The sequence below is a fragment of the Chenopodium quinoa genome, unplaced genomic scaffold (genome assembly GCF_001683475.1).
Source record: "Chenopodium quinoa cultivar QQ74 unplaced genomic scaffold, ASM168347v1, whole genome shotgun sequence".
Classification (NCBI taxonomy): domain Eukaryota; kingdom Viridiplantae; phylum Streptophyta; class Magnoliopsida; order Caryophyllales; family Amaranthaceae; genus Chenopodium; species Chenopodium quinoa.
Genome location: NW_018742204.1, coordinates 17,291,281 through 17,313,185, shown reverse-complemented (window position 1 = coordinate 17,313,185; position 21,905 = coordinate 17,291,281). Strand labels below are relative to the sequence as shown.

Below are 21,905 nucleotides of genomic sequence, written 5' to 3'. Positions count from 1 at the left end.
CTGGAAACCCCCACCCCCTTTGTACCAAGGATAAGGGCGCAGACCTCTTAGAAAATACATATTTACAATAGCCATGGTGATTCAATTTTATGCTGTTTCTGCATTGTCCTGATAGCTGGCTTTCTGTGTATATATGTTATGTAACACCCCCGATTTACTAACTAATAATAAACAAGAATTAAAGGAAATATAAACAACGTTTGATTAAAGTTGCAGAAGCATACACCTAAATACGAGGTATTACCGCCACACTCGACAATCTGTCAATTGTTAAGGCTTACAAAATCCCAATAATTACAACCCAATAAACTAAGTGAGCTATTTATACAACTTTATAAACTCGTTATAACAAACTAATCGAAACACTTGAGCTCCTTTAGCTACGACCACTTGATCAACCTGTTTAGACAAACTTCACTGCTCACCATTAAGGATCGCAAGGCCACCATAAGAAAAAGACATGGCCGCAAACACAAGTAGCACAACAAAATAACACACGTTGACATATCTGAATATAGAGTATAATTGAGTAATTGACAATACTAGCTCAATTAAACAATGTAGTTCGAAACTACATTACACATTGTACTCTGAAAAATAACCTTTATCAACTCAACCTCGAATAATAATTCGATCCTTCACTCAATCAACTCATAACCAATAAGTGTGTCATGCTCTTTGTTATATACCTAGCCTTGGACATGAGTAATTCGAATAACAAACCAACAAGTATAAAAATTTGAATACTCTCAATAACCAGGAAACACTTTGAACCAGAACACATACGGGCCAATTCCCACTGTAGGGGACCATAGAAAAATAAATAATAAAGATTGTACCTCAGTCTTAACTCATGATTATCATCTCCTTACCAACATGCCAAGGACTAAGGTATATAACGCCGAGCCTCAAACCAAGAACAAAATAATAATTCCTCAACCTTTTGATCTTATATATCGATCAAATAATTATTCATAAACAATCTCAACAATGGCACATGTTACCAAATAACATAACAATTCGATTTATAAATATCTCAACTCTTAGGGTAATAATACTAGCACTCAAAATAATAAACTCACAACCCAAAAATAATGCTCTGCATTAATAACCCTAAAATCTCAATAAAACAATACTCCATATACCAACGACATTAAAACCCTAAAAAAAAATAAAAATTGTACAATTAATTATATACAACAAAAATAATATGAAATTCAAATCAAATCGAATCATATAATACCACGCACTTATATATATGTAAATCTTGATCATATAAATAACAAAATTATAAATTTTACACATGATAATTCAAAATACAAACAATACAACAATAATTAATAATTAAACAACTTCGGCAACATGAGTGTGATTACCTTTGCAACATCAAATCATGAGTAATGCTGATCATTGAATTTAGGAAAAGGTTAAAACTTAAAAGAATTTAAACAAAATTCATCATTATCAACAATGAAGAATGATGATCATCTCGCTGCCGAAACTCACACATGTACCGCAAGTAGGGGTGTTCAAATACCCGAAAACCCGGGGTACCCGGAGTTTCGGGTAGTTGAGAATTCGTCCCATGTCCCGACCTGAATATCTCGGGTACCCGGGTTCCAGGTACCCGAATTATTCGGGTCGGGACATAGGGTACCCGAATTTCTTCCTTTTTTAATTGTATTAACTTTAGTTATTTATACTTGCTGTAATTTATTTTTTTTGTTAGGTAAACACAAATTATAACCATTGATTTCCCATTTCACAAGCATATCATCATCAAAAATAACAAAAACACAATGTAAAATCCAAAATTAAATTTACAATTTCTAGGAAAAATGTAGAAAAAAAAAACCATGGAATTAATAGCTTAAAGATTGAATCTTTGATGCGAAAAATAAACAAATAAAAGGGGTTGACAATTTAATGAAATTGGAAAATAAAGAGGAGAAATAGAAGCCGACGAACAATCGAACATGGCTGTATAAACCCCTCCTCTTTTCTTCTTCACTGTCGTACATGGCTGCATAAACCCCCTCCTCTTGCCGGAAAACCACCGCCTTAAACCCCTCAATTAACAATTTCCGGCAACAATATTATCACTCCCTTCAAATGGCAGAAAATGATGCTGTCCGATTCCCGTCGAGGAAGCCGGAGTAATTCGATGAAGACATTCTCTCTGCTCTCTTCTTCTCTTTCTATATCTGGGAATTGAAGGAACTCAATTCAAGGTTGGTAGATGCAAGAAGAAAGGTAGGAAGAGAGAGAGAGGAGACAGCGAATGAGAAAGATGCAAGAAGAGAGAGAGAGAGAGAGGGGGGGGGGCAAGGGAGAGGCGTGAAAACCCTAACTAGGGTAATCTGATTATATTGCTTTGGGCTTGGGCTTAGTTTAAGGGAGGGCTTTTTCTTTTAAAAAAGATATCGGGTAATCCGGGTACCCGCGAATTAAAAAATGCGGCCCATGTCCCGACCCGGATAACAAGCAATTTTCCCGGGTCGGGTACCCTTCCCGAAAAAATAGTTTTTTTCCCCAAATTTCCCATCGGGTATTTACCGGGTCATCGGGGAATCGGGTCAGGACAATCGGGTCGGGTTTTTTTGAACACCCCTAGCCGCAAGTTTCGAATAGAGGAACGTGCATAATGGAAATTATCACACTCCTTTTGCTTTGTACGTTATATATATAATTTTTTTTTGTAAAGGGGTTTAAATAATTTATGTACTCTTTAAATTGTACAATGCTATTGAAACAAAATAGGGTTTTATAACTTTCCGAACACTAAAATAAAAATATGAGATAAGGAAAGTTATTTAATAAATAAAAGTAAATTAATTTTTTAATAAAATATATTATATAAAATCATAAAATATTCGGGTATTATAATCTATCCTCCTTAAAACAAGTTTCGTCCCCGAAACTTAAAATAGAAAATTTGAGGGTATTATAATCTACCCTCCTTAAAATAAGTTTCATCCCGAAACTTACAGTAGAAAAATAACTTGTAATTTTAAAAGAAAGTAAAAACTAAATCAAACTTTTCTTTTAAAAAAATAGATAGGGTACTAAAATATTAGGGTATTACATGTTATCCATACTGTTCAATTTATTTTAAATACCTGTCACTGGCATTTTGAGATGTATCTTTTACTTGTGTTGGTATTTTGGTAAAAATTATTGCTTGCTGTTTGAAGATGATTTCATTAATCTGAACCTCTGTAGGTGAGATACAGGGATCTTACCAAATTAAAGTTACTACCACTTCTTTGGCACTTTTGCTGTCTACCAGGCATGTAGAATTGGCAAAAAACTTTGTTCAAGGCCATTTGATTCAGGTTTGAATTTTTATTCTGGACTCTTTTTGCAGAGTTACTATGTAAAAAGAGCTGACTGTCTATTGTATGAAGAGCACTGCAGGAATAACAACACGTTCAAAAGCTAAATCAGCTCCAGAACAGTGGACTGTGATGCCTCTTAATGCAAAGGTTGTACTTCTCCTTGATTCTGGTGTTCTCTCTTTCTCATATACTCCCTCTAATGGGTCTGTCTGGGCTTAACTGTCTCCACTCACGACTCACGAGTACTTTTTCCATCTCAATACAGATTTATCTTTTCTTCCTATTCACATCAATGTAAAAGCATATATAACTATTCTCGTATCATTGTGAAATTGCCCACATTTTCTAGTAAAATTTACATGTATCTCAATATCAAATTATCTTTTTTAAAACTATATGCCCAAACGAAATGAGTAAAGATATTTGTTTTCTTTGCACCAGTCCATTTAAGTAAGCATATATTTGGAAAGCTAACTATAATCTAAACTAATGTGTCAACTTTTTTTAGCATTCTATAATAGTACTTCCTCTCTTCTTCTTTTTATTTTTTTAATTTTTTTAATTTTTCTTTTTAAATTTTTTTTATTTATGTGCAACATGTTTTTTTCACTCATACCAAGGAGGAGAGAAATAAAAGGGCAACAATTAAGCCATCTAATTACTTGCCCCACCCCTTAACCTTATCCCTGTCATTATATCAGACCATCTCACCATCACCACCACTGCCACTACAACGCCACCGCATGTATCATTCTTGACAGTTTCATAACAAAGCGCTCAAATCAATAGGAGAAAGAAAGAATAAAGAAAAATACTACACCACCACACGGCCAACTACCACAACCAATCCCATGTCATTTGGTTGAATCTCGCCACCAACAGCTTTTTTTTTTTTTCCTCTCGTTTTTTCCCTCAAAATTTGAGACCGTGGTTGTCAAATTCAACCACTGAATTTTCAGATCTGGAACCCGTGGCACATTCCGACCACCATGGATTCTAGTTCTGTAAATTTCGTTAGGGGATGTGGTTAGGGTTAGTTTTGTGGGTTGGTGAGGGTGGTTGTTTAGGTGAAAGTAGGGTAGATGGGTGGTGTTTCCAGGGAAGGTGGTGAGTGTACAATCAGTGGATGGCGTTTTTGGGGAAGGTGGTGAGGGTGGGTGGTGATTGTAGCAGTGAGCTTGGTTGGTTAAAAGGATAAAACCTGGATCTAGTTAAGACAAGTTTAGTAAGCATGGTATTTATTATTTTGTCACTTTGCATGTAGTTTAAGTTCTAGACCAATGATGGTTTTATAGCATGTCCATTGCCGAATTAATATTTTTGGTATTAGACTATTAGTTAAAATTGTATAGTGCTCATTTGGTCCCTTATTATTTTACATAGGCGTGACACAAGATTTAAGCACATTCCGTTCTTTTACATTTCCTTATCTTTGGGGTTAGGAGGCTTGAGTTGTCTTATGGTAATAACAAAACCTATCACATTACTATTATTCTGTTATCTCATGTAAAAAGGTCTCTCTTAAGAGCCAATCCAAAGATGAGATTTACTGTGATCTTGTGAGCATAGATTTTTCAATATCTTGTATGCTCTTCCTCTCCATACTATGCATATTTTAAAGATAAGTATCCCTGCAGTACGTCTAAATCAAACTGCAGCATATACCTTTTCCCCAACTTATGCACACAAAAGGCCTTACCTCTTGCGAGTTGACCTCTGTCAGTGAGTCTTCACCTAGAGAAGTCGTAATTAGTTGGTATACAATTTCAATAAAAACTAAAATAACATACCCCAAAAAGAAACGGTAGATACATCCAGTCCCAAATCTCCCTATTATTATTCTACACCCCTAAAAGCAGTATTGTCTAACTGGAAAAGTAGCTACCTTGAAAGAGTTTTCCCACCTTGTGACCAGCCGGCTCCGTGACCAAAAAGACCTGATGGACTAATCCTTTATCCCATTGAATAGTGACCCATGCAATCAACCTCTGTTATCCAGTCATAAGAAAGACTAATCTACCCTGAGCATACTAATCTACCCTCTGTTGTCCTGAACTCCTGATTTGTTGCAATATATATATGATGGAGGCTAGAGAACAAACTGTTGGAAATAACATATTAATCTTATTTGTTTTTTTTTTTAATAATCTGATGCAGATTCTTGCCTTGTTAGCGGATACACTAATTGAGATTCAAGAACAAGTGACGGAGCATGATGAGGAGGTAATGATTGAACTATTGATTGTATTATTTGTATCCTGCAAAGTAAACTGGACTAAAAGTTTAATTTAAATGCTGTGGCAGGATAGTGACTGGGAGGAAGTTGATGCAGGAGATGCAGATGTAGATCAAAATATCTTACATGTGGCAACTGCCAAATCTTCTGGCAAACCTGCTTATGAACATCTTGCAGCTATGGCAAAAGTATTTGAGGTAATATTTTTTTCCCCTATTTCTCTTCTTATATTCCTGTGTTAATCCTTTTTTTTTTCCATAAATTTTTTTTTTCTGGAAATGCTTTATATTCTTATCATAATATCTGCTAACATTTCTTTAACGATGCATGGTGCTGAAGAACGAACAGGATGGAGATGAAGATGATCTATTGAGCAGTATCGACCCCCTTAATGAGGTTAATTCATTGTGCTATCTGATGGGCATGTTGCGTACAGGTTGACGAAATCATTGTTGATCTAATCTTTTTGTTATTTGTTCCATTTACTTTTGCAGATTAATGTAGCAAATTATCTTGTTGATTTTTTGGTGAAGTTCTACCAGAGTGACACTACGCTTTTTGATCAGCTTTCCCAGGTTGCCTCGAAATTATATTCTGTATAGGCTGAAAAAACTCTAGTTGCATCATTGCATTCAACTTGAAATGCTATTAATATTTGTCTTATGTTTATACTGCAGAGCTTAACGCAATCTCAACGGCATGCAATTCAAATGATTTTAAATCATTACCAAGGTAATACTGCTTAAAAGCCTAGTTTGTCCTTGATGCTGATCTTCCTCATACATGCACACATCGAAAAGATTGGTTGCCTAAAGCCTTGTCATAGGTTTCAACGGTATGTCTTTTTTACCATGCTCAGATATTCTGTATTCCCCTGAATACTCTCGTATAACTCTTAAGTGATGTGATTTTTGTGGTCATTGTATCTTCAGGTTAAGGCGTTCCTATTGTTTATCATGTAATATATCAAGATGTGGCTGTAATAGAATTGTAACTTGATTTGCATTGTAATTGTTTTGTTATTCATTATTTTCCCCCCTTATATTTTTTGGGTGGCTGTTTGGGGGAGGGGATAGACGGGCGTGAGGCTATTGTACCTAAAGAGGTCTAGCAGACAGTGTGGATTACCGGAACCATGTGACTTTGATATGTGAGATTTTGTATCCGTACTACTGCGAAAAAATATGGAATTTATGTAAATTCTCAATTGTACCAGAGCTGAAGAGCTTGTAAGAGTTGTAACGTATAAATATATTGGGCATGGCATAGATCTGCTCTGGGGTTTATGACTTGATTCAAATCATCAAAAGAGATGGAGTCGTTGGAGTTTTTTTTTTTTTTTATTAACAAATTTTGTTTTTGGTTGTCATATGTGCTTAACTTTGTTCATTTCTGTCATCTTATGTTTGAATCTTTTTGCAAGAGAAAAATAAATAAAGCTTGAAAATAAAAAGGAATGGAAGGAGTACTAATTAGACATCCCTTGGTACTTATTTATTGGTATACTCCATAATAACTTAGCATCCAAATTGTCATACCTCCTGCCTTGTATATAAGTATCCCATTTCATGAGCTCCACCATTATAGACCACCCAATTCCTCCTAAGTAACTTCATAATTTTATTATTTAACAGTTTTTACATTTGTTTGCATTCCATTTTAGGTAAGATTCACCTGTACTAATATAGAAGTTAAGAAGTATAAAGAATGTTGTATAATAAACCTTTAAAATGAATTTATTTTACTATTTAGTTTGAACTAATTGGAATAGTAGAGGGGAGAGGTAAAGGAATCTCATTACTCTCGAGTAAATGTAGTTGGTGGGACTCAAAGTCACAAGCTGAATTCCACACCAACATCCTCTACATACTATCCTTAATTTCCCGTAACAAATCAGAAGTCTATTACGAAGTACACATTTATATATAGAGTACTCTCCGTAATATAGGACGAAGGATGTAGACTAGTAGAGTACTTTAGTGTTAGACATTTTTCATTGGTGAAACTCATGTGAGTATTTTTAAGAGAAAGATAGTATTTTTTGCAATGTATACCAATAAGTTGGTATTTAAATTTAGCAACTTTTAAAGAAACTTGCTAAGTTTAGATATTCAACTTTAAGTTTCATTTGACAAAAAAGTGTGGGGCATTCAGTCAATATTCTAATATATTTATAATTTAATTAAGTTTTACTTTTTTTTTTAATCTTGCAATATTTGATATTAAAAAATAAATGGATTTGGTGGACCATATTAAAACTGACATTTGTATATTTTAAAGTGTTTTACCATTGAAAAATTAGACTTCATATGAGTTGTTAAATTAAAAAGTGAGTATGGTATCTCCATTGAAGGTAACTTATTTTGTATTTCAATTCTTAAATTTGAGTTTGATTATTGAAAATGGTCTTAAATTGGTTATCAATTATTTGTGGCCATGATTCAATGATTGTGATGTGTTTGTTGATGTCAATACTGATTAGGGGATTTTTCCCCACCAATCACCATCTGACAAGTGGACCAATCAGGTTCCGCCATGTGTCCGTCACATGGGCCAATAGGAGCCTGCCACGTGTCAAGCAATGATCCGTCCACTATGGACCAATTACGACACGACACGTGTCCTTCCCATGACACCTGGGATAACCGGTCACCTAGGCCCAACTTCTGAGGGAAGCCCAATCAGCCCAAGGTTAACCTAAACCTAGATTGACACGTTTCCCGAGGTTATAAATACCTCCCTTAATCCTCATTAAGGGAGATGACGCTAAAAAGGAGATTACACACATTAAACACTCTCACTTAGAGAGACCCAATCACTTTAATTTCCGCATTAATTATTCCTTAATCAAGTACTAACTTGACCGTCGGAGGCGGATCTCCAATCATCCGGAGCATCCGTTTGTTTTGCAGGTACAGGCGTCCGGTTCCAGTCTCGGAATTGTAACTCTCCCGCAGGACATCAGAAAACCCCGAAACATTTGGCGCCGTCTGTGGGGAGAGTACTTCTGAGATGGCATCCACGTTTGTACCGGCTCCTGAAGTGAGACGTCCCCTGGACGACCCTCTAGTTCAGTCGGACCACGATACTGAGAATGAATTTGAAGGGCCCGACGTACCCGTCATACCGAAAGGAGGGAACGGGAACATCTTCAAACTGGAAGTGAGCCAGCAGGCGCACCGCCTGTTCGGCAGCAGCCGACTGATGGGTCTGCTCCCATCACAAGGAACGAACTCATGACCTTCATGAGGGACTTCAAGGGAGAAATTCAAGAGTTGATCAACAAGAAGCCGCCTGCTCTGGACAAGGAGCAGTCGGCTAAGAAACCCTCCACTTCACTGAAGAGGAAACCAGTTCAAGGGCGAGAGGCGACCCCTCATCCTAAATCTAGGAAGTGGGAGCCACCTGCCCTTGATTTCACAAAATACCGTTTTCCTACTCCAGGAAATAGGAAACCTGTTCGTCATATTCAGGCGGACGGGTCGAGGAAAACATACACAGACGCTCGGCTACTGCTAGAGCAGAAGAAGAGTAGCCGATTGTCAGAGTCGGCCTCTACTTCAAACTTCCAAGACAGTCTGCGAAATACCTCAATGAGGCATACTCAGTCGTATCGTGAGAGTCAGTCAGGCGGCACCTCCCGTCAGTCCGGCTTTCATAGCGACCAGGCGGTACCAAACTTACCGTTTGTACCGCAACAACAATATTTTTTACAGCCACCTCCGTTTGGTGGACATGCAGCAAAAAATGTCTAACCTATGGACTGGCAGCTACGATTGCTTAGACTTGGTGAACAGCCGTCGGCCTTCTCCAAGGAAATTACTGAAGCCGCTCAGCCGGCCAAAGTTAAAAATGTATTAGTAGGCGCCTATGACGGCACTACTAACCCAGAAGACCATCTGATGGCATTCACCAACCTGATGTACCTTCAAGGGTTGGATGATCCCACTTGGTGCAAGTGTTTCCCAGCGACTCTCAAAGGAATCGCACAACAATGGTTCGGCAACCTGCCAACTGGTTGTGTAAATAACTTCAAGACGCTTGCTTACTTATTCACCTCCAACTTCGCCATGAACATCCCTGCGAAGAAGACGACCCTTGATTTAGGAACAATTCAGCAGGGCGAGAAGGAGGGTTACCGGATGAGAATACAGATTCAAGGGTTACCGGATGAAGTAGCCTATACTAACTTTTTCAGAGGTCTCAAAGACGGGTCGACCTTCAAATTTGATTTGGTCCGAAAGAGGGTGGCGACTCTTCAAGAGGCCTTGATTGAAGCGGAAGCCTATATACAGGCGACTGATCTTTGTAGTACGGTAAATCAGTCAGACGGGAAAAGGTCCGACAAAAGAGAAGGACGACAGAAACAGTCGTCAAACAAAGACGAGAAGAGAAAAGAGGTCTGGGCGGCTGATTCCTCTAAACAGCCGGCCCAGAAAAAGAAAAAAGAATTCAAACCATACTCCCCAAAGTATGCGTTTAACAAGGATAGCCAGTTTATCCTAAAGGAAATCAAGGGACGGATCTCAATTGAGAAGCCGGTCCCCATGAAGGGTTCTGCAAACAACCGGAACCAAGAAAAATTTTGTGCTTATCATGAAGATGTTGGTCATCACACCAATGAATGCATCAGTCTCATGCGGTATCTGGACCGCCTGGCTGAGCAAGGTGATCTTGACACTTATGTCAAGAAATCTACGGGGAACACTTCCTCAAAAAAGAAGTCGACCAAAAAGAATCAACAGGCCGACAGCTCCGATACAGATGATGCAGTCGTCTACACCATTGCAGACGGCTTCTCAGGAGGCGGCCCCACTATTAGGGGCAACAAAGACAATATCAGACGGTTAGATGTAAATTCCGTTCACCAAGAACGGCCCTCCAAATATTCATTTCCTGAGATTGTCATCACTGAAGAAGATCTAGGAGGGGTAAGAGGGCCGCATGACGACCCTATCGTTATTGAATGTAAAGTGGCCAACCAGAGAGTTGGCCGAATCCTCATAGATACCGGAAGCTCCTCAGATCTCATCAGTAGAAAATGTCTGTCGAAACTAAAATATCAGACTGATTGCATACATCCGGCATCCCACCCTTTAGTAGGGTTTGGAGGAGGAGTCGTCACCCAGTGGGACGAGTGGATTTACCCATCCGCCTGGGCGAAAAAGGGGAAGGACGACACATGGTAGTCCGGTTCCTGGTAGTAGAAGAACTCTCGGCCTACAACATGATTCTGGGACGACCAACCCTGAATAATTCCAAGGTTGTTATAATCCCATCTCTTATGTTTCTCAAGTTTGAGAGGGATAATGGAACAGTCGGGTCCCTAAGGGGAGATCAGAGGATGGCCCGAGAGTGCTATCTCTCGGATGTCAAGCCCACTGTTATGGCCACTGGGTCGAGTGGTGGAAAAATAGACCTTGACAATGTCAAGGAGAGTGCGCCTGTTCAAGAAGCAGGCGGCAAGAAGAGAAAGGCATCCCAGACAGGGGCCGCACGAAAAGACAGAAAATAGCAATCATTGGCAGAGGAGCGGTCGGATGAATTCCGCCCTCAGCCGGCTGGTGAGCATACGAACTTGATCTTAGACGATTCACGTCCTGAGCGAACAGTCAAAGTTGGGACGACTGCTCTGAGAGTCCTGGGTGACGACTTTCACAAACTATTGAAAGAATACAAGGACATCTTTGCATTCGAAGTCCATGAAATGCCAGGCATTAGTCCTGATCTGGCGGTACATAAACTGGCCGTGGATCCAAAAAAGAAGCCGGTACGGCAGAAGAAGCGGAACCATGGCGAAGAAAGAAGTCAGGCGGCAGCCGCCGAAGTTAAAAAATTACTTGATGCAGGGTTCATTCGGCAATGTTACTTCCCAGACTGGGTTGCAAATGTGGTGCTTGTTAAAAAGCCGAATGGCACCTGGCGAATGTGTGTAGACTACACAGACTTAAACAAGGCGTGCCCCAAAGACAGTTACCCTCTGCCTAAAATTGATAACCTGGTCGACTCAACAGCCGGCCATGCTTTGATGAGCTTTATGGACGCCTACTCTGGTTTCCATCAAATTCCTTTATGGAAGAAAGATCTGGAGAAGACGGCCTTCGTCACTGATCAGGGGTTATACTGTTACACGGTCATGCCGTTTGGTCTTAAGAATGCCCCGGCCACTTTCCAGCGAATGATAAACACTGTGTTCTTTGATCAAATTGGGAGAAATGTCGAGGCATATATTGATGATATGATTGTCAAATCTAAACTTCAGAAAGATCATCTGTCGGACCTCCGAGAAACTTTCGCCACACTCAGGCGGCACCATGTCATGCTCAATCCCAAGAAATGTGTCTTTGGAGTTGAGTCTCGGAAATTTCTCGGATTCCTTATCAATCAGAGAGGAATAGAGGCGAACCCTCAGAAGGTGCAGACGGTCATTGACATGCAGTCGCCTCGTACCATCCGAGAGGTTCAGAAGTTAACAGGTTGTCTGGCGGCCTTGGGAAGATTTCTAAGCCGATCAGGCGACAAATGCCTATACTTTTTTCAGGCAATTAAGAAAAAGGCAAGGTTTGAATGGGGGCCAGATGCTGAGGCGGCCTTCCAGAAATTGAAAGTTCACTTGCATTCCTTGCCGAGGCTGGTCAGCCCTTTGCCCAAAGAAGTACTCTACATGTACCTAGCCGTCTCTGATCATGCGTTAAGCGCTGTTCTCCTTGCTGAAAGAGACGGTTGTCAGCTCCCGGTCTACTTTGTCAGTCATGTACTGAAAAATGCCGAGTTGAGGTATCCCTTAGTGGAGAAATTTGGTCTTGCACTCTTCATGGCTGTTAAAAAATTGGAGCCCTACTTTTTGGCACATGCAGTCGTCGTGTATACAGACCAACCTATCAAGCGGCCACTGACCATCATGGAGTCGTCAGGCCGAATGATCATATGGGCCATAGAAATACAGAGCCTCGAAGTTACTTTCGAGCCTAGAAAAGCAGTGAAGGGGCAAGCCTTTGCTGACTTTATTGTTGAGATGACTCGTCCTCCGGACTCTCAAGTTACAGACCAAGTCTGGAAGGTATATGTGGACGGAAGCTCTACTTCAAATGGTTGTGGAGCAGGCGTCATATGTCAGTCGCCAGAGGGCGACAGGTATGAGTATGCTCTACGCTTCAGTTTTCAGGCCTCAAACAATGAGGCAGAATATGAAGCTTTACTAGCCGGAATCCGCATGTGCAAGGCGGCAGTGGCAAGAAAAATAGACGCCTGTTCCGATTCACAATTGATAGTGAGTCAGTACAATAGCGAATACGAAGAAACCCATCCGGCCATGATCAATTATTTACAGGCGGTCCGACAAGCAGTCGGCTCCCTTGAGGATTTCCATCTGACCCAAGTGCCGAGATCAGAAAACAACCAGGCGGATGCACTGTCAAAATTAGCATCATCCGCCTCCTGTGATACTCCTCGAACTGTTTTTTGGGAAGTAATGGAGAAGAGAAGCATCGAGGAAGACCCTATTGGAATCCTAGACAGAAGCTCAACCTGGATGGATCCAATCAGGGCATATCTGACAAACGGTACCCTGCCGGATGATCATCAACAGGAGGCAGCACTGAAAAAACGAGCAACCGGTTTTGAAATAATAAAGGGAGAACTTCACAAAAGGGGGTACCTTCAACCCTTCTTAAAGTGTGTTACTCCAGAAAAGGGACGAGAGATACTAGACGATCTTCACTCTGGTTACTGTGCTTCCCATATAGGCGGTAGGACGCTTGCTCAACGGGCAAGGCGGCCGGGCTACTTTTGGCCTACTTTAGAAGCAGATGCGATGGTGATGGTGAAAAAATGTGACAAGTGCCAAAGGTTTGGCAAACTAATTCACCTTCCGGCTACTGACCTCACTACCATTCATAGCCCACTACCGTTTGCTAAGTGGGGCATGGATATTCTGGGTCCATATACGCCTGCTACAGGCGGAAGGAGGTACATACTTGTTGCCGTCGACTACTTCACTAAATGGGTAGAGGCGGAGGCTGTAAAGGGAATCAAGACGAAGGATGTAATTTCATTCATTTGGAAAAATGTCATCACTCGGTTCGGGGTTCCCATGTCTATGGTTTTTGATAATGGTCCCTAATTTGAGACGTCTGTTCTCAAAAGCTGGTTGGGTGACCAAGGAATTTCACACTACTTTGCATCTGTCGGCCGTCCACAAGCAAACGGCCAGGTAGAAGCCTTTAATAAAATCATCTCAGACGGTCTCAAGAAAAAGATTGAACGAGCAGGCGGCCTATGGGCGGATGAATTACCACATGTTCTCTGGGCCATTAGGACGACTGAAAAAGGGGCGACTGGAGAAACTCCATTCCTCCTAACTTATGGTGCGGAAGCTGTTCTTCCAATAGAACACTACGAGCCGACTCTTCGAGTAATGCTATATGACGAAGAGGCAAACTGGGAAGCTATGCGCCTGGCATTAGACTCACTTCCTGAAAGGAGGGGCAATGCTGTCTTGCGCCATGAAATTTACCGCCTGAGAATGACTAGATCATACAACAAAAAAGTACACAGGCGTCCACTCAAAGTGGGGGACTTTGTACTTAGAAAAATGGAAGCAGTTGGTAGGGCTAATGAGTCTGGCAAACTAACTCCCAACTGGGAAGGACCCTACCAAATCTGTGAAGAGGTCAGGGACGGTACCTACCGTCTGGGAACACCAGACGAACAACCGTTGCCTCGAACTTGGAATGTAGATAATCTTAAGAAATATTTCTTTTGAATGATGTAAATAGTCAAGGGCTACTTAATAAAAGTTTGCATACTTAATATTCAATTTTGTACTAAGAGGGGCACGCCTACTAACAAACAGTCGGCTACTCTCCATGTTAAATTTTTATTCTTACTTAAGAGAAGCATGCCGCCTGTACCTTTACAGTCGGCTACTCTCCATTGAGTATTTTACTCTATCTTCAGAGGGGCATGCCGTTTGTACCTTTACAGTCGGCTACTCTCCATTGAGTATTTTACTCTATCTTCAGAGGGGCATGCCGCCTGTACCTTTACAGTCGGCTACTCTCCATAAAAGAGGGCCGACTGGTTCCAAACACACAGCCACCCCCCTTATACTTAACTAAAAATGATCAGGGTCTGGCCGACCCTGTGCCTAAACAGGCGGCTACCCTCCTTTTACTTAGCACCTACGTTCACCAAGAACTAACCAAGGCCACAGGCCGAATGATCAGACCAGGCGCCAAGCCAACTGATCAAATCTTCAAAACTAATACGACGTGTCCCAACATCATAGCAGGCGTCCGGCGGCATCCCTCCGGATGAAATTCGTCGCAGAGAGCAGCTCCCTTTTGGGTGGAACATTGCTCTATAAACTAATTACACGGCACCTATACGACTGTCCCCAAGGGCAACCACGTAGCAGTTTTTGAGACAAGGATAACTCTATCACTAACCAAACCAGTGGTAGCAGTTGACATCTGAGTTAGATGACCGCCTGTATTACTTGGGATAAATGCAGGGGGTACCTCTTGAGTTAATAGCCAACAAACATTGGCGAATCAAAAGGTTCAGCCGGCCTCCGCCGCCTGGTACCTTTACTACTCAAGCAGGAGTGACGGCGACTGAGTAACTCCAAAGTTAACTCATAGTCACTCTCTCAAACTTAGTATGGAGCCTAAAAGGTATGAGTCGTCCGCCTGTTTTTAGCAAACAGGGGCTCTCAACCACTACTCCTGCTAGGTTAACAACCTATGAGTTAAAAGCCAACAAACATTGGCAAATAAAGGGGAACAACCGGTACCCACCGCTTGATACCTCTACTACTCAGTTACTTGGCGACTAGGTAACAATCATGTTTACTTGGTCACTCCTTAAAAATTTAGTATGAAATTAAAAAGGTGTTCATACAGCACCGGCTCACACTAGATTAAATATGGCGGGGAACAGTCGGCCTAGACGGCCTAAAGTCTCTAGCCTAAAAACATGACAAGTAGGAAACCACTTTCCTACTTGGTTAATTTTGTATGACGGAACCGCCTGCCTAAAGGGGATCCAGTCTTTAAAATGGTTCGAATACCGATTGGATAAATGGCCGACTGATCGTCTAGCCTGGAAACAGACAACCAGTCGTCCAGGGGCATAGGCGGCGTGACTAACTATCCGTACCTGTCTGCAACTATCGGCCATGTAAAACAGTCGGTATAGTGTACAATTGGATATCAGAATATTCAATACTTAAACAAATTTGAAGCAAAACAAAAAATTCATTAAAAAGAAGCCGGTCTTTAAAGACCGACAAAATATTCAGAGCCCTGGCCCCCTGGCCGGGTAAATACAAACAAACGGCACGCAGGCCGTGGAAAGAAGACATAAAGCTTAAGAAGGGGGCAGATCTTCAATATTAGCAGCTGCCGCCTGGTCAGCACTCTTCTTGCTGGACTCGGCTTCAGCTAAATCCTTCTTTGATGCATTACCCCCAAGCGGCACAAGCGCCACTACCGGTTGCTCCTCCTCCTCCAACGCCTCTTCCTCAGCAGCCGCAAACGCCTCTTCCTCAGCAGCCGCCAGGATCTCCTGATTATATCTATCAGAACACTGGCGGTACGTTTTTTCCCATGAGGCAAAGTCGGCATTGGGGAAGAGGCAGCCCCAAGTCATGCGCTGGATTTGAGCAGAGTCTTCCATCATCTCCCGGACCAGCTCTTTCTTTTCTTGCTCGGCCTTTTCCGAGAGCTCCTGAGTAAGACTCTTCTCCTGGGTCACCAGGCATACCTTTACGCTCGCCAAGGATTTCTCCAAGGTTTCGTATGAGGACATCTTTTGGCGAAGAGGTCTCAGCTCGGCCTTGAGGTTGTTGATGGTCGCCTCCAGCTCGCTATTCCTCTTCTGGGCCGCCTCTAACTGAGCCCGGATAGCGGCGGTAGCCTGCGCCTGATAATAAAGAATATCAATGGTCAGAACTTCATTTTGGGCAATTTGAAACATTGCCTTATCACAGTCAGAGGCGGCCATAGCTTTTGCAGCCTTTACCTCTTTGTTCTTCCGGTCAAGCGGCTTGCGAAGGCCGTTCACTCGGAGCAAGGCCTAAGTAAAAAGGGGAACATGCGTCAGTTTCCAAACAAAAAGAAAACAAGCGTCCTGGAATTCAAATACTCAAAAATATGCTAAGTATACCTCAGCCAGGACCCCTGCAATCCCGTCTAGGTCAAGGGTGCCGACACCCCTGACCGCCTCCCTTTCAGCTGGAGAAACGGCCTTGATCATAGACTTGGCCACCTCGACCAAGTCAGGCTCCTGAGGGCCGGCTGCATCAAGCATAAACAAACGGATTAGACCTAGTAAAGGAGGGAGAAAGTCTAAAATTTACAAAACAAATTCATACTTCTAGGTGGCCCAGCTGGAGTTTTAGAAGAAGTGGCCGGCTGTTTCTCAGCCGCCGCATGTTTCCTGGCAGAACCAGGAGAGCTCGCAACAGTCGTCCTCCGGGCCTTGGGGTCCGGCTGTTGGGAAGAAGAAGCTCTTGGAGCGCCCGTCTAAAAAAGAAGAAAAGAGTCAGTATAGCATAAACACAACTCCAAAAAGAGGGTGAAAGGTTCGAAGCCCACCAAGGGTGCCCCCTTGTTGGGGAGTCGGTTGAAGACTGTTGCATGATGGAGGCCCGCAACATGGCCGCCGCAGTCTTGGAGGCGGTAATTTTGCTCATGGCGTCCGCTGCAAAAACAAATAGCAAAGTTAATAAAAGTCATAACAAGAAATGCATGGAACAACAGAGTATTCGACAGGCCGGCTACCTCTTGAGCACCGACTGCTGAGGCCACAGGCGGCCAAAAAGTACTCGTCGTAGAGCCATTTGAAGCTCGGGACGCAGTGCAGGGGTACTTGCTCTCGTACCCCTGAAGTAGAGTTCACCTTCGACTCTACTTTGAAGAGTCCTTTATCTAGGATCTCTTTCTTAGCCTTGGGGGGAACAGGCGGCATGCTGCGGCCGCCTGCAAGAAGGGGCGGATTCCTGTTCCACCTGTTGAAGCGCTTGTTCAGCTCTGTGTCTGAACTCTCAATGATGAGGAAGGTGCTCCGCCAGTCCTTCCATTTGTTTGCTTTACCTCTCGTCATGAGGTAGCCCCTGTGGCTCGTCAATTGATACCAGCCGGTACCGCCTGCCTTAGGGGTCCGGCTGAGGTAGTTCATGTGGGCGAAAGCCTCGAAGCTCGGCTCCACCCCGTGCAGTTCGCACCCGGCCACATAGCCGAGTACGTTGACCCAGGAGTTCGGGGCTAACTGCCATAACCCCAACTCATACCCATCCAAGATCCGCTGAACAGCTGGATGTAGTGGGAAGCGCAGCCCAGCCTTGATGGCCGCCTCGTAGCAGCCAAAGCAGGCGCCATCATAACTGGTACCAGCCGGCCATACGACTGTGTCTTCTGGATCCGGCACGAACACTAAAAATCCGGGGCCCATTGTGTGGTTTGCGATAAAGCTCTCCACTTTCTCTTGCATGGCCGTGATCCGGCCCCGAGGTACCGTGCAGTAGTAGGGGGTATTTTGCTCTCGGTGAGAGGCGGATGGCTCCGCCAAATCGTCCCCCTTCTCAACTGCGTGAGAAAGCCTCGCCTCTTGTAGGCGACTGTTTTTCTCTTCTGTGTCCAGGGAAGCATGGCCAGAAGAGCTAGACTCGGAATCGTCCTCTGACGAGTCCGAAGAGGACGACTCCTCCCCTCTCCCGGAGGGGCCCGCCTCCTCTCCTTTAAAAGGAGCAGGAGAGAATGTAGAATTGTCAACTGTAAAATGGGAAGGGGTCACTTTGACTCCTCCCTCAGAACTGCGGGCTTTCAAGCCGCTTTGTTTCACTTCCACATCTGGCGCCTGGTCAGATGTTTCACTAATCGGCACCCTGTGGGAGGAGCCGTCTGAGTTTGAGATCCTGGCGGTCTTTTTTGTTCTGGCCATCATGCTCTGCATAGACACAGATACAGTCGGACTTTGTATAAAGGGCAAAGATGGGTCCAGAAAAGGGCAGGCGGCACTCCTAGTCCTAGATTCAGCCGTCCCCGGTGACCGGCTGATCACTAACCTAGGTCGTGTCGTGTGTTTCCGTGGTGCCATTTCAAAAAAGAATAAAGTAAAGAGAAAATTAAGAGTAAGAGAACCGACGGTTACCTGAACGAGTGACGATTGATGAAGTTCTGAATATCCTTTGCAGTCGGCTTGTCAGAGCAGGCGGTAGGCAGAAAGGGTCCAAAATGTCAGAGCAAGTTCAGGGGTCCGAATGTTCTCTCACAAAGTTTTCAAGTGTGAAAATGACCGAAGTCAACACTCCTTTATATAGGCGAAGTGAGAAGGCGAAGGGTCACTTCCAGAATTCAAAATTTTGGCGGGAGAATCTCTTGGCCTCTCGCCGAGTGACACCTGTAGCAGGCCGTCGCCTGTTACAGGGCGATACCTGTCACAGGTAACACGTGACCAGTCACGTGCCACCTGTGAGGGGCAAATGATTAGGGGATTTTTCCCCACCAATCACCATCTGACAAGTGGACCAATCAGGTTCCGCCATGTGTCCGTCACATGGGCCAATAGGAGCCTGCCACGTGTCAAGCAATGATCCGTCCACTATGGACCAATTACGACACGACACGTGTCCTTCCCATGACACCTGGGATAACCGGTCACCTAGGCCCAACTTCCGAGGGAAGCCCAATCAGCCCAAGGTTAACCTAAACCTAGATTGACACGTTTCCCGAGGTTATAAATACCTCCCTTAATCCTCATTAAGGGAGATGACGCTTAAAAGCAGATTACACACATTAAACACTCTCACTTAGAGAGACTCAATCACTTTAATTTCCGCATTAATTACTCCTTAATCAAGTACTAACTTGACCGTCGGAGGCGGATCTCCAATCATCCGGAGCATCCGTTTGTTTTGCAGGTACAGGCGTCCGGTTCCAGTCTCGGAATTGTAACTCTCCCGCAGGACATCAGAAAACCCCGAAACAAATACCAAATGGAAATTTATTGGTAAATGTGTTTAAATTCAAGTTTGAATTTAATAAATACAGCTCATCCCACTATGCTTCTATTGGCTAAATATTTTCTATTCGTTGCTGCTGGAAAATGGTGCTGTTTTACTTATCTTGGAATTTCCATTTTAGATTTTTTTTTATCCTAAAAGTAACAAGGGAGCCTAAATTCGTTCCTCAACATCTCCTATCCTCATTACTTAAACAAGCATCCGAAACTCGTCAAACCAAAAAACTCCCACATTTTTAGTCAAAGCGTTGCAAATGGAAACAGAAATCTGGAATTTCATCAAGATATGGATAGTAGCAATAGCATCAGCTAGCTACGCCTACTCAATATCTAGAATCTTCCATATCAAAAAACCCATTTTCAGATTATTCTTCATCCTTCCAATCATCTATCTCTTCACTATTCTCCCATTTTCTCTCTCCTCCTTCCATCTTGGAGGCCCCACTTTCTTCTACCTTGTTTGGTTATCCAACTTTAAACTCATCCTTTATTCCTTTCATTTAGGCCCTCTTTCTTCTCTTCCAAACACCTCTTTACCTCTTTTCATTTCCGTTGCTCTTTTTCCCATCAAAGTCAACTCCAAATTCACCCATAATCGAAGTAACCCAAATAAATCTCTTGTTTTATTTGGGGTCAAACTGCTTGCATTTGCTGTTGTGATAAAAATATACGACTTTCGTAATGACTTACCAAAATCTCTTTTATTGGTTAATTACTGCTGTCATCTTTACCTTGGTGTTGAGGTAACTTTAGGAATTACCGCGGCTTTGGTTCGGGCCGTTTCGGGCCTGGGCTTGGACCCGCAATTTGACGAGCCTTATTTGGCTACCTCGCTTCAGGATTTTTGGGGCCGTAGATGGAATCTTATGGTGTCGGATATCCTACGGTTATCGGCTTACGATCCGATTCGACGTGTTGCATTGCCATTGGTTGGGAAAAAGTGGGCTGTAGCGATTGGGATGATGGCGACTTTTACTGTGTCTGGTTTAATGCATGAGTTGATTTACTTCTATTTCACACGTGTGATGCCGACGTGGGAGGTTACGTGGTTCTTTGTTTTACATGGGGTGTGTACTGCGCTAGAGGTTGTGGTTAAGGAGGTGGTTGTGCAGAGGTTTCGGTTGCACCGGTTGATATCAGGTCCGCTCACTCTCGGGTTCATCGCGGTCACCGCATGGTGGCTATTCCTGCCTCAAATCTTAAGGAGTGGTTATGATGTCAAAGTAATTAACGAGTATCCTGTAATGGCTAGTTTTGTTAAGGAGAAAGTGTTAAATTTCTTTACTTATGTGGATAAATTTTTGGTTGTTTAAGCATTTTAGCTTCAAATTTGGGTGTAATTTTTTTTGAAAAACAATTTTGGATGTAATTTTTCTTGATCAATTTAATTAAGATCACTTTACTTTATCTTCTTATTATCCGGTTTATCCCCTCCCTATTCTATTTATTGTTGTGTTTAGTTATTGTTACTTAACTATTGTGAAACAAACTTATTGCTGGTTTGATTTTCTTTTCTTGCAGGTTAATTTGTAGGCATATAAGCAAATTTCTCAATAGTTTGCTTAATTTATCTTTGGGAAATGTTGTTCAAGCTAATTTCGAAATCACATAGTAGTGGCAGTGAGTTCCTGTTGGTTTGTTACAGGACATACAATTGGGCCGAATCGGATATACGCAGTGGCGGATCTTGGGCCAAAACAACTAAAATATGCTTAAGGGGGCCGGTCTCTTACCTGCCCTAACCAAGATCAGCCCCTGGCTATATCAATATATTGTGCAGTTATCATTCTATTATTAGATATCATATAGCTATTCCTGTTTGCTTTTACACCATTTTTAGATGTACATCTTGAACATCTACCACGTACATATTTAAAATTATGAAAAGTTAATGTCTGGAAACTGCTCAACAAGATAAATATAGCAAGACAGTCACTCCACTACGACTACGATTATGTTTTTTTCCAGTGAATAATCATGGTAGAACTAGACTCTTAAACTGAGACTTTGCTAGAAGGAACATCAATTAAGAAAGGTTATCTACAAAGATTCAGCATATTTCTATTTTGTTACTCTCAAGTAGAGGTGGACAGAGGCCACTGAGGTCACATAACCTTATTAATAACTGCTGTTTCATTTGTGATTCATAATCTGAATCTACTGATGTTATATATATACACTCATATCATTGACTGGCCTGGTATTGTTAATGTAATTGTAGCATTTAAGTTGTCTGTTGTCTATGAGGGTAAGTACGACGAAGGAGAGAGTATTGTTGCTGAAGCTTGCAGTAAGCGCAAAGCTAT

The 21,905-nt window shown here is 42.4% G+C and overlaps 2 protein-coding genes across 3 annotated transcripts in view; both read left to right on the top strand.

The window, feature by feature from the left end:
- LOC110720598 (importin-9-like) overlaps positions 1 to 6,938 on the top strand; it is a 29,996-nt gene extending 23,058 nt beyond the window's left edge. Inside the window, exons 28-35 of one of the 2 annotated variants that reach the window (XM_021899639.1) lie at positions 3,223 to 3,335; positions 3,408 to 3,485; positions 5,496 to 5,561; positions 5,643 to 5,771; positions 5,914 to 5,970; positions 6,069 to 6,149; positions 6,252 to 6,409; positions 6,507 to 6,938. In XM_021899639.1, the coding sequence (XP_021755331.1) occupies positions 3,223 to 3,335; positions 3,408 to 3,485; positions 5,496 to 5,561; positions 5,643 to 5,771; positions 5,914 to 5,970; positions 6,069 to 6,149; positions 6,252 to 6,320 (593 nt within the window). In that variant the 3' untranslated portion in view covers positions 6,321 to 6,409; positions 6,507 to 6,938. Of the gene's footprint in view, positions 1 to 3,222; positions 3,336 to 3,407; positions 3,486 to 5,495; positions 5,562 to 5,642; positions 5,772 to 5,913; positions 5,971 to 6,068; positions 6,150 to 6,251; positions 6,410 to 6,506 lie in introns of those variants that run through there. The other variant, XM_021899645.1, reaches the window with a different exon arrangement.
- A 12,734-nt stretch (positions 6,939 to 19,672) lies between these two features.
- On the top strand, positions 19,673 to 21,113 carry LOC110720588 (long-chain-alcohol O-fatty-acyltransferase-like). Its single transcript, XM_021899632.1, has one exon. The coding sequence runs from the start codon at positions 19,854 to 19,856 to the stop codon at positions 20,910 to 20,912; it is 1,059 nt and encodes a 352-aa protein (XP_021755324.1). The 5' UTR covers positions 19,673 to 19,853; the 3' UTR covers positions 20,913 to 21,113.
- Positions 21,114 to 21,905: the final 792 nt, after the last annotated feature.

Coding starts and splice junctions, on each gene's coding strand:
- LOC110720588 (XM_021899632.1), top strand. CDS start 19,854: ATGGAAACAGAAATCTGGAATTTCATCAAGATATGGATAGTAGCAATA.